The following is a 13553-nucleotide window of genomic DNA, read 5'->3' on the forward strand; positions in this document are numbered from 1 at the left end:
ACTGTAACTGATCTTTCATCAGATGGTCAGGTGTCCCATATATTGGCTGCAACACACTGAAACGATATGGATCTAAAAGAACAATGTCTATGAATTTTGACTAAATTTGACCTAATATTATTCTGTTGCTGGTCTCTGATGAACTCAAACAAATAGTCTTGTCTGGCCTTTTATACATGATTAAAGTTGTTGCTAAATCTTAAACCCTGTTATTTTTTACATTTAGCATTTTTTGACAATCACAAGTCTGTTTCTTGTGCTTTAGGAATTTCATAATTCCTGTTTACAGACCTGCTCTTATATACCTTCAGATGATTTGATATGTATCTAGATACTTGGTACATGATCAGTGCAAAAACATACATTTCAATAAAACAATACACTGCAATGCAAAGCTGATTCATTTATTCATATTTGGGATTTAATGTTGGTTCAGCTCAGGTTTGAGATTTTTACTGAATTAACCAAAGTGTTTTATTATTATTATTATTTATTATTATTATTATTATTATTATTTATTATTATTATCATTATTATTATTATTATTATTATTATTATTATTATTATTATTATTCACTTGATTATATATATTCATTATATCAGAATTTTACTAATTAGAACAGAAAATAAATGAGCTGAGCTGTGGCACATCTTTAATATGGCTCCAGTTATTATTTTCAACCTGTCAGTGAGCTTTGTCAGAAGTGTTACCTCGGGTAGAGTTCTTCTTCATAACTTTAACATCAGCGTCCACATATTTTTGATAAATGAGCTGAGGTCTCTGTGGTGCTCCACCACTATATTTTATGATACTATTTTGTGTGGTTTGAGGATTGAAAGCGCAGTGGGATTCAGACAGCACTGAAAGCAGAAGAAACCAACACTTTTAACGGTGAAGTGAGCAGGCAGGGGAGGGTCAGATCACACACAGACACAAAAGGCACAGTCACAGGGAGAGAGAGAGAGAGAGAGAGAGAGAGAGAGAGAGAAACACACAGATCAAGTCAAGTCTGAGTCAAAACACCAGAGACTGAGATAAGTCTGATCTTTAAAAAAGGAGCCCCAGATCTACCAACTAAAGTAGGGTACTAAGGATTTATATTGTGACTCCATTGCAGGTGACATCAATATATCTTTTCCTATGTATTGCACCATCATATACTGCATGGAGCACTAATATGTATCATACTGTTGCAATTAAGACAATAACAAAATTTAGCAGTGCCACAGCCTCCAATGAGAGTTTTCCCCGTAGGTCTCCTGCCTCTGAGTGATTTTAGACAGACATTAACCTCATCTCCTGGCAGTACTGACTGGCTGGGATGGTGTTAATGATGTATGTAGTTGGTATTTACCCACTGAGCCAGATTACTCCCTTATGATCCAATTATCACTCAGTCTGTAGTAGACTCAGAGGGCCTGCAGGGTCACTGCTTAGCCATGAGATCCTCTATGACAGATTTCCTACTCCAGTGTTGATGCCAAGACAAGGCTGCATCTCACTATCTGTTTAAGAAATGTTGAGCACTGTGGCATGCCAATATCCTGTTCTGAAATAATTTGAGGAAGCATTTGTAACTTTTCATTGGAGTGTCTTCACTGAGTTGTGCTGTTGGTCAGTCTGGCCTGTACTCTGAGCGAAAAGAATCTAGAAAAGACACTTTTTAATCATTTTGATCATTAGAGTGGAGACAGCTTTGTTGCACGTTAATGGTGCTTTCCAAATGCCTACACTCACATTTCAAGTGACGTATAGCTGTTGAGTTGGGAGCTATGTTCAAGCTTGTTTAGTGAAAAGTCACACTTTCCCTGAGGAGTACATCTGACCATATCTCGACTGTCCTTAGCTGTTCCATCAACATCTGGTGGACTTTTGAGAGGGAAATATAAAGGTCCTAAGCAGCAGTTTATTCAAAGACAAGATTAGAGGCAGAGACTTGCTAGAGTGACTGACTGGGCAGGCCTGGTACACTTTGGGCAGGGGGGTGGTGTAATTGGAAAGAAATTATGCCTTGGGTGGCATGTGTGGAAGCACAGTGCAGCGTGACAGAGCACACTGTGAGAGGGTCCACTGTTAGTGCCTGAAACGAACAAAAATAGATTGTTGTTGTCGATCTTTGCTCAGCAAAATTATGGAAATGAGTTTTCATGTCATTTTTGACATTGGTTAGATTGTTGGTTAGACACTTGTTATTAGATAATGACACAGCAGGCTGAATAAGGAAAATGTAGCCTTCCATATCTGGAAGCTACCAGCATCATTTCCTGAGCTGGCATCTAAATAATCTAATAACTATAACTGTTGATTTTTATCATTTTTATCATCAGTGCCATATAGTTCCATTATTGTCCAGAAACTATTCAAACCACCTCAGTAAGCCATTGTTACACTGGGCAACATGTTCCTTCATTATAATGAACATGAGCACTGTAGTTATTTCTGAGCTAAAGCCACAACTGTGCTGTAAATGCTCTATTGTAATTTGTGGCTGAAAATAGTCCAACAACTGCACCATTATACAGAGTGGCAGGTGTAGATACATCATGGCAGTAGAGTTTATAGGTGATTCAGACATTAATCTCAGTGTTTGAACCAAAAAGTTGTGGGCAATAAAACCAAAACAGTTAGCTGAATTAAACAATGTGAAAAAGCTCCTTAGAGCTGAGGGGAACTGTAGAGTGGGGTGATAACTCTTTGAATGAAAAAAGATCACTTGCTGGTTTTATCCAGAGATGTGTGTTGCATTTCACCAAGTCTGGTTGACATAATTTGATACATCCAAGGATTCATAATGTTAGTTTGGATAGCATATCTATGGACTACAGGTGAACTTTAGGTGCTAGTTTGATGGTCCTATCTTTTGCTGTCAGTCAGTTGTATTTGGCATTTAGGTGGCAACTACTGCGGATTATCCAAACGCCTTTGACATCTTCCTTTGTGAATGTGGTTATAGGATTCTGGGATTTAATTATACAGCGAGCTAGATATGTGCACCCTCTGTGTGCACATCCTTTGTGTATCTTTTATGATAATTTAAGTGCTTGTAAACTTCCATTTAATCCAAGCATGTTGAAAAGACAGATTAACATTTTTCTTAAAATGTCTCTCAAGATGCAACACTTCTGTAATTTGTCAATTGATTTGACAATCAACCTGAAATGTTTTGGCTGCAGTATTAATGAATTACTGTGCCCCTTTGCCAGGCCTTTACTTGCCATCTTGCACTGACCGACTCTAAGTAGGTTCTTTTTCTGCTGCCTATCAGAAGATGTTAGATGCACATTAGCCATTGCTGGACCTGCTGTGGCGCATGTGACATGTTGCCAACCTTGTTCTGGTCGTGGAAATGTGATGATTCAGGGCTCATTGTACAGATGTCACATCAGTGTATTTATCTTAACACAACATTGGCTAAACAGTAGCAGCTTATGGGTGTTAGAGAGATTGCATAGTTTAGAGGGAGGCATGTTTAAAGCATCTTACAATTCCCCTTTCCTTTCCTTTTCTTTCCTTTCTTTTCCTTTCTTTTCCTTTCCTTTCCTTTCCTTTCTTTTCCTTTCCTTTCCTTTCCTTTCTCTCTGCATAGTAGCAAAGATATCTTCAGAGAGCTCAGATTAATTAAATCTTTGGGATCTTACTAAAATGTTCAGGTCCTTGTGACAGCCCGCTGTGTAATCATCCCACTGCCAATACAGAGGGAGCTGCACCAAGCCAGCTCTCCTAAGAATCTCATGCCTATATGTGTTAGCTGAAATCTACTACAAAAGTGTTGCTGACTAGTTTGTTATATACCAGGATACCATGTAGTTTGGCATCACAGCAAGTAGACTTTGGTTTGCCTTTCCTCAGGGGACAGAATCAGTGTACATTTTTTGCAGCTTTTGAGCTTCAAGTAGATTTTCCTTTTCAGTGCACGGTACAGAACATGGACAGCAGTGGTGTACTTTTCCCTCTCAGTTTCTTTGTCTCCTCCATCATGGTGGCTCTTGCTGCTCAAGCTTGCAACCCAGTTATTGTGGGGTGACTGGTGTTACTGGTGCATGCTTCACCTCCCACACAAATGAGACTTTTTTTTTAATACCAGGAAAGTTCTTCCTGATGCCATGTAAAAAAAGCCTTTGTGAACTGCTAACAGTTTTAGCCACTGCTGTGTTAGATTCAACTAATTATTTTAAGCATTTCTTTGTTATGTTGTTCCTCCATATTTATTGTAGTAGGGCTCTATGCATCAGTTATTGTCATTATTGACTGATCTGATTATTTTCTTTATAAATGAATTAGTCTTTGTCTATCAATGTCATAATTTTTGAAAGATGCACACGATTTTTCAGGACGCAAGGTGACAAGTTAGTAATTTTGTTATTCAGATATTCAATTTAATGACATAGGCAAGAAAAAAGCTGACAATACAGAAAAGTGACACAAAAGATTAATCAATTACAAAAATAGTTGCTGATTAACTTCCTGTTAATTCACTGATTTATCAACTTATTGTTTGTAGATTTAAAAAAAAAACTGTTCCCTCATCTTATCTGTCCTGGCTTCTAGGACCCAGAGTGTAACTGTGTGTTGTGTCAGCCCACCAAATGCATTTATATATGAACAGAGTGGGATCTAGAAATGCCCTGGATGACTAAAATACCCAAAGGCTACTGATCTTTGCTTTTTAAACCTCTCAGACTTTCAGAATCTTTGTCAATATGTTGCTATTATCTGCTGAGTCAATTTCAGAACACACCACACATTACAACAGGAATCAAATCAAAATGGCACAGAAATAACTTGTAACACAATCCCTCATAAAACTTAAGGAATATAGTTCTTAAAAGTTTATGCAGCACATCTGTCCACTAGAGAGCAGTGTAGTTTCAGTCTTTGTCAGACTTGGCTGCTTCTCCATGCAAAGCTGGTGAGGCAGAGTACAGTATGTGGAAACCTAAATACAGAACAACATAACCAAAAATAACACAGCATGTGGCTTATGAAGACTTAAAACTGCCGGTCTCACATAAAAAAGAGAGAATCATGTGTTGAGACATGGAGATGCTCTACAGAAATGTATCTGTTACACTGTATGAGTGTGTGTGTTTTTATTTTGTGTGTTGGGTTCACGAGAAGCATAGTGCAGGTTAAAGAGATGGAAAATGGAGACTGTAACTGCCCTGCAGGGCTTCTCAGCAGCCAGGACACTGAATACGTCACTTGTGACATTTTACACTCACTCATTTTACTGCCCCATGTCAAATAATACACTGCGCACTCACACACACTCACACACACACTCACATATGCACACGTATGCGTACAGTACACACATGGATAAGGGGGCACACACACGCGAATGCATGGACGGATACTCACACACACACTCTGTCCAGCAGCCGTCCAGGCAAGCAGGCAGGCAGGCAGGCTCGATCAGATAAATATGAGGCTTGTAATGCGACCACAGAGACGGGGCTGATGGGATCAATAAAGAACGGCGCTGCAGGTCATCGGGAGAACACAGCGAGAGGATAAATATGGACTGGCTCATTGGAAAACAGAGCGGCGAGACTGATGGGTACACAGGACTATATCTTCTCTCGTGTGTTCTCTCACCCATCTGACACAGATCAGACAGACAGATTTCTTGCTCTGCTGTGCTCTACCTCTAGCTAAAGTAGACTGTTGGGAGGCTTCATTGCTGTATTCTGTTGCTGTGCATGTGAACTGTTTTAGCCTCAGTGCTTGTTTGGAAGTTGAATGGCATCCACTTAATATACACAGTGGGATTAGTCTGAAGTATTGGATTTTTACTCGATGGAATATTGTTTTCAGTGGACTTTTACTCATTTTCCAATAGATTTTGTGGATTAATTCTTCATAATCTGGCTGCAGTAGTATAAAACTCTACTTAAAAGAGCTCTTAACTGATCATTTTAGACTGATAACTGTTTCTTAGGATGTTCAGCTCCAGAGTGAAATAGCTGTTTGTTCAATTTGTTCAATTTTTTTAGCCTCTCAAATGTGAGAAATTGCTGCCTCAGATTGTTTTATATCATTGTAATTTGAATATCCCTGGGGTTTGTTGGACATCATCTTAGGCCCTGAGAAATAGCAATGGGCATTTTTCTTATCAATGAATTTAAAATAATTTATTGATAAACAAATGATGAAAATAACCCTTAGTTGCAGCACTAAAAATAGTTAAGAATGAGATCACAGAATCAGACAAAACTCAATTAACACAATCCATTTCACACAGCTATATAAAGCTGATTATGTACTTGTCATAAGTGGTGATGAGGTGTGTGAAGTTCTGAAGTGTGATTGCAACTTTCCGTTTTGCTTAACATAACATCTGCTCCTAAACCAAGGGAGACTGGCAGCACTAGTGTTAGATGGTAGACAGATGCTAGACAGTCGTGGTGGTTACTGTGTGTGTGTGTGTGTGTTTGTGTGTTTGTATGCATGTGTCTTTGCTGGCTGCGCTGCCTTGGCTATTCTCATTACATTACACCTCGTTTTAAAGAACTTCTAAAGATAATTCCATGTGATGGATGTCTAACGTAAAGACCGTGCATGTTTAGTGATGGTGTATATGATGTCTGTAACACTTTGGTAACTCCTACTCTTGTTTTGTTTCTGAGCCAATGTGGCTATTAGAGGAACAGTCTACAGTCTAGATGTTGTTATACAACAATGCAGAGCTAAACATTTGCAGAGCTACACATTTACAAATCAAACCACTGCTTTTGTAGAATGGGTCACTAAACATGTTTTGAATCTTAAGACATCAGTGAATAGTCATTCAACGTGCAGCTAGTTAGTTAGTTTGATGTGTTAATAGCTGAGCATATGTTGCCGACTGGGCTTAGTAGAAGTTTACAGTGAACAAGCTCCTGCCCTTCGCTGTTTGATGCAGCTCGGTGTGCAGCTCAAGGCAGAACTCAGCTGAACAGCTCTGCTTGCTGGTTACTCTGAACCTGTGTAGGTGCTTTCCTATGTCTCTGGTACCTGGTACCATCATCAGTTATGGATTTCTCTTGGAAAAACTCCTGCTGTTGAATAAAAACTTGCAGTAGAGAAATGGACTAACAATTGCAAGCCATCATTTTTGTTGAAGCAGGCAAGCAAAGTTCCATAAAAAGTAATGTTTGTCCATGCTAGTGCACAGTATGAGAGGGTGTTACTCACATGAAGCAGTCATTTCTAAGTTTAAGTTGGTCCAAATCAAACTTTATGTAATTTAAAGTCACTCTGAATGTTCATTTTTCATGTTGTTTACCATTATCATCATTGCATTGTCACTTTCATCAAATCATCATCTATAATATCCTGAATATTATTCATATTATAGTTTAAGTATGATTTATGTCATATACATCTTTAGTATTATCAGTTTTGTCAGTATTTTGTGTCTTTTAGATTGTTTTCCTCATCTCTTTGTGTTCTGTATGCACTGAGCTGTGCACACTTTTTTTTTTTTTTGTTTTGTTTTTTTTAATGTTTTAGGATCAAAGAAGAACCAAAGCCTCAGCCGGCACAGTAAGTAAACTGCATTACCCAGAGTGCTCTAGGCTTTGACACTTCTTCCTGTCAGTGGGTGCTGTGTGCTTCATGTGGCTTTCTCCTCTTTGTCTGGGAGGAAAATGAAAGAAATGTCACTAATGTCATGGAAAGCTGCTGAGGTAGTATGACGACTGCACAGTGGATTTTTTGCAGGAGTAGCATTGAGCAGATTGTTGAATTTTGTGCTGGACACTAAACAGCCGACTTCCATGACATCAATGACAACAGCTTTTCCTTTCAACCAGCTTTGTTATAGCCAGGCCCCCAAACCTTTTCCCCTTGTCCCTGGTCTCTAACTGGCTGCCCATTCTCATCCAGTGTGTCATCTGCACTCTGATTGGCTTGTGCAGCCTCGTAATCCAAGTGTGGAATGGGTGCACCTGTCCTGCTCTACTGAACTGTAGCTGCATTTTGACAAAATCTACCTGCAGGGCAAACTGGTCTGACAACCTGACCGCTACTGCACCACCAAGCTGGAATAAATGACACTCCTGTTACCCTCAGCTGAGCATTTGATGCAACTCTCATTTCCATTGGCTGTAGAGCTTTCCTGCTTCTTCTCTCCTACCCTCTACTGTAAGGCTGTCTGTATCATCTCTCTTTCTTCCTCTGTCTTTCTCTCTGTATTTCTGACACTATGTCTGGTTGTCAGTGTTCCACTAATCGCCGCTCTGCCCGTGTCCTGGCCTTTTCCTCTCTCTGCGCTCATTGTAGTGAATGTCCCTGCTATTGTTCACTTCTTAGAAACTGACCTGCTTCCTAAAAAAAACCCTTTTCAGGACAAATTGTTTTCTCCCATGATGACTCATTGCGATGTTTCAGTCACACTTTGCTTATTTGAACAGGTGGTTTCCCTTTAGTGGGATCACTGAGCTGGTAAATAACGTTCTTCAGCCCCAGCAAAAGTCCCAAAATGACAAGGAGCCAGAGCCAGACGCGTAAGTAATAGTACAGACCCCTTTTGATCTCCTCCCAGCAGGCACAAACATACAGTGGTGATCCCAGCAGCTGGATGCGCAGTATGTTTGACCCTAGCAGACATTAGAATATCTTAAACAATTTCTCAGTATGTTTGTTGCAGTATATGAGAGAGTGATGGTGTGGGAGTAATGTGCTCTCTGGGATGGGACAAGTACCAATACACTCAATTAAACAGAGGACAATAGATATTGTTATATATGTTTATGTCTTCCCTTGCTCTGATCAGGACCATCATACTATAGTTGGTACCATGGGCTGATCAGGGCTATTTCTTTTATGCCATGAAAAAATGGAATGAAGTAGAGCTCATTACATCCTGTCGTATACCACACTGTTTGATCTAAAACACCCAAAAGGATAGCATTTTTGGCTATGTTAAAATCAGGTTACTTCATTTATAGAAGGTCTTTTCTGTTAAAGTTAATCATATATCAAGTCAGTGTACTGCAAATTCGAATATGAACACTAAGTAATATAATGCTTCAACAACCTGTCTCCTCCACTAGTCTAACAGTGGTGGTTTGCTACAAATGTTGTGTTAGGTGATTGTAGACGCCTTAAATATATTCATTTTCATATATTTGATTTATTCAAATTTTTACTCCTGGAGTGAATGGTGGTGAGTATCTTGAGGCTGTAGTGAGTCTTCTATGTCTTATAATGTGAAACATGTTTACCAAGACTACACAGTGAATAAGTCCTTAAGATATTGAGTGGTACCTGAATTGAATACCTATTTAATAGTACTCTGTAGCCTACTCCCACATTTTGAGCATTAGAATTCTGCACATTTTATTTGCCATGAAAAGCACAGGTGTAATTAATAAAACAGATAATGACTCTGTTCCATTAAGTGTTACAGTAAGCCATGTATGAACCATCCAGACTAATGCCGGGGCCCCGGAACCATCATTACTGTTTTGTTGCCTTGCACAACTCAAAATGCCTGTTTTACGTTGTGCACGCTAGCTCACTGGTATGGTACCACTGGAACTAAGCCACTATTACTGTTATTAGCTACACCTGTGCTTTTCCAGCAGCAGGTCAGAATGGGTCGTGACAGAGCTCTGCAAAGGCAGGTACGTAAAGGGTTGTTAGAGGCCACCGTCGAATGGAATATAGCTTAAAGTAAATTTCTGTTTTTCCAAAACACATAACAAATGATTCCAACTGTAATTAATATGTTTCTATGACCACGTGAAATGTAAAAATGTTTGCTTCCGCTGACAAACACATGGAAAATTATCACCCAACTATGCAGAGAAGCATTTAGCCTATTTTAGTTTAATTTTGTGGGTTTTACAGCCTGGAAAATATTGAATATGGTTCAGTGTTCACCAGCTATATTTTATTGCAGCAGGAAGTCGTTCTTAGAGAAATAAATCTGACAAACCAACCATATGCTACACGCTTAGCAACAAACAGCAGCTAGACAAAGTTAGCAACTAGCTTGGGCAAATAGTATAGCAGCTTGCAAGCTAACATTTTTTCTTTAAAGTTAGTGGAGGCCAAACCACAGCAGAAGGAAGAATGAATATTAGAGACAAATTAATGGTAATGTTGTCTGCTAAATACACAACTATTTGCTAATGGTTTAGCCATGCCAACCGTGCAAGGGGTAAGTCAAGGCATTTGATACGTCAGCTTGTCGAGTGTCAAGTGGCCATAAAATCAGCTAAGAACTACCAAACTTTGTTATGTATGAACATAGAAACACAACCTCAGTTTTATCACTTAAAGTTGTGTCAGATTGCATGAATTCAAGATGCTGAATGCTATGAATGCACAGGTATACAAGTCAGTTATTAAACTCTAATGTTTAACAGCTATACTTTCAGCGCAAGCATCATATATTAAGCATGATAGGGGAATAAATATTCAGCTGAGTTTGTTGCAGAAGTAGAATCCATCACCGTGTTGACAGCTTGTAGTTCAGCCTCGCTGTCATATGTCCAAGAGAGAGGCTCATGTTACCGGCTGTGTGTAGTTGCTCTGGTGCGGCCCAGAGGTAAGACAGCTCCGATACGCTAGCATGGGATGGGACAATGAACAGCGTATGATTACTCGTCAGTAGTGTCACCTACATTTGACCGTGTTTGACCGAATAGGTAAACCCTTTACAGTGGGCACTGTGTACCAGCTGCTTGATGCCACTTGAGTCTACTCTCACTACACATTTATTATTTGTTTCTGTTCCTTGTGCTTTCTTTTATAACTCATTTGCTCCATTAAAATTGTCTACTTAATCGTTCTTCTCACTTGTGAGGTCTCTGCTTTACATGTACTCTTACGTCTTTACTTAGTGTATTCATTCATAATCTCTAATATCTGCCTCAGTGCACAGTTTAAAAACAACACAGTCAAATTTGCAAAACTCCTGTTTTTATAACCTCTGTTTGGCCCCCAAGAGGTGAGTGAGCATTACCAGAAGTGACCTGATACAGTGGAAGGGAGAGGTAATCATTGGTTATCTTTAACAGCTCTTTTCAGTGACCTTGTCTGTCAATAGAGCAGTGGCCCCTTAGTCCATGTAGTGGCTCAGGATTGAGCGCATGTCTCCATAAACATTTAAGTGTAAGCAGAGATTAAGTGAGAATAAAACATGTTTGATTGTAGTCTTATTTCCTTGATCCTCTGAGACAGTGGCTTTACCTCTTGTATCACAGTCCTCATCACTCTGTTATCGGGCCCTCTGTCAGTAAATGAGATTTGGTGGGATGTGTTAAACAAGGCTACATACTAATCTCTGCTTGGTAAACACACAAAGGCTGTGACACAATTAGCCCTTTAATCCCTCAGTGGGTACAACAAGGGGCACGCCACTGGCACTCTATCTAATGTTTAGATTGCACAGAGACTTGCTTATGAAATTCACATGCGCAGGCAATCTTCAGGTGGTGTGTGGCCATTGCATTTGGGCTCTAAAGGTCTGGTTGTGGGTAAAGGAAGCACGTTTATCTCAAATGCAGAGCTGTATGTGGTAAAAGGATAGCGCTGCTCAATAATTCACAAGTGCTAATGAATGTTGCAGGGGATATGTGGGGCGAAACCAATTCTAATCGCCATATTATGAAGTCAGCCCAGTGTTTAGTTTCCAAGGAGACGCTCAATTGACATGTGTCATACAAAATGCATGTGAACAGTCCAGGTTTTTTCAGTAGCCTCTCAGGACTTGTTAGGAGTTAAGGATCTACTGTATAAGATCAGGTGTAATATATCAGTAGGAGGCCATCTATAGGACACAAACAATAACACAAGAGATGCTGCACTAGTAGAGGCAAACAGGATGGTGGGCATTACTGTGTGTGACCACCAATTATTGCTACAAGTAATAATTGCGTCTACTGGTAATATCATTATCTAACAGTGTGGCTCTAGGGTGTTCTCTGTCTCACCTTACCACTGTCCTGATATAGAAACACAGGTGCAAATGATTCATTAAACACAGGGCAACCTGAGAAAGTGGAATTAAGTGATGTTCTTAAACTTGCAAAGCAAATTTGATACCCACCCCCTGTTTTGGGAGAGGTGCTGTATCAAAGGAGGAGCTCAGCTTTGAAGCTTCTGTCTGAGGTCATGGTATCTGCTTTTCCTTTCAAAATCTCACACACTGCTCACGTCTGAGGTTATATCAATTAGTCAGCTGATAGTAGGAGCTGATTATGGAAGTGTGATTTTGAGAAAAGGACTAAATACATGTTTCAGGGCAGTGGCAATACAGATCATTCTAATGCAAGATTGTCAGAAACATGTACATTTGTCTGCCAGTTACACTAAACAGACAGACTAACAGAAAAATAAATATGAATTTATCTTATATGCCAAGACTGATTACACAAAAATCAAACATTATAGTAGTTTGTCTGTAGTTGTTACTCTAAAAAATTTACAGGATAAAATAATGGTATATAATGTGTCCATAGGTCAGTGTCATTCTTATAATTGTGTATTTTAAAGCACCATCAAAGGATGCACATTACAAATCATTTAAGGGGGTCAATACTGTGAAATGTAACATTGGTCCTTGCTATATACATGTCCCTCTACAAATGAACAAACCTTACAAACCTGACAAACCTTATCTCCATTATCCTAACATCTGTCCTTCCTTTTTGCTTACAGGAAGTTGCACCAGCAGTTTGAATCGTATAAGGACCAGGTTAAGAAGATGGGGGAGGAGTCTAAGCAGACTCAGGATCAGAAGAGCGAAGCCCCGACCTGCGGGATATGCCACAAAACCAAGTTTGCCGATGGCTGTGGCCACCTCTGTTCATATTGCCAAACGAAATTCTGTGCTCGGTGCGGAGGACGAGTGTCTCTGCGGTCAAATAAGGTAACGCTGGCTCGCATGCTCGGCCCTCTCCATTTATAAGGACACATAACACACATGTACACACATACAGATGTCCCACCCTCTGGCAAATTTCTCCCTACACTACTATTTGAAATCCAAGGTTATGAAACATTGCAGTGAAATCATAATCTGGGAACTGAGCCAACGCTGTCTCTAATGGCAACTAATGTTTTTCAGATTATCAGCATCAGCTCCAGTCAGAGACTCTGTGCATGCCTTTGTTCTAATTCTGTTCACTATGATGTGTTGATTCTCAGCTGTAGATTTTCTCTCCATGTTTACTTTAACTTACAGTTGTTCAATTTCACCACTGGAGGGAACTCTTCCTCCTTTTCTTTTCCCATAAAGTAACCCGAAGCCTTCTTTTATATTATGTGGCACCCCAGTGCCTAACTAACCTCTGTCAAATCCTACCCTCAGACTAAGCCAGAGCTTTTAGTGTTAGACTGCTTAAATTTGAACCATGAGCTTGAGTGTTTTTATGTGATGCCATCCAATCCTTTGCTGTTGGGGTATGTAAAAATGCTACCAGGACCTACTAATGCCACTCACAATCTCTCTCTCCCTCTCTTTCCTGTTCTCCCTCCCCCTCTTCTCTTTCTCCTGCATTCCTGCTCTCATGGAATTGCAACAGGAGGACAAAGTGGTTAGCAAATCCTTTTCTGC

At 39.7% G+C, this 13553-nt stretch overlaps 1 protein-coding gene across 9 annotated transcripts in view; it reads left to right on the forward strand.

The window, feature by feature from the left end:
* rims2a (regulating synaptic membrane exocytosis 2a) overlaps nt 1-13553 on the forward strand; it is a 143056-nt gene that overhangs the window by 15799 nt on the left and 113704 nt on the right. For 8 of the 9 annotated variants that reach the window (XM_051076339.1, XM_051076340.1, XM_051076338.1 and 5 more), the window contains 3 exons: nt 7496-7528; nt 8398-8490; nt 12656-12866. In XM_051076339.1, the coding sequence (XP_050932296.1) occupies nt 7496-7528; nt 8398-8490; nt 12656-12866 (337 nt within the window). The remainder of the gene's footprint in view (nt 1-7495; nt 7529-8397; nt 8491-12655; nt 12867-13553) is intronic. The other variant, XM_051076345.1, reaches the window with a different exon arrangement.

This window comes from Lates calcarifer, linkage group LG15, assembly GCF_001640805.2.
Source record: "Lates calcarifer isolate ASB-BC8 linkage group LG15, TLL_Latcal_v3, whole genome shotgun sequence".
Lineage (NCBI taxonomy): Eukaryota > Metazoa > Chordata > Actinopteri > Centropomidae > Lates > Lates calcarifer.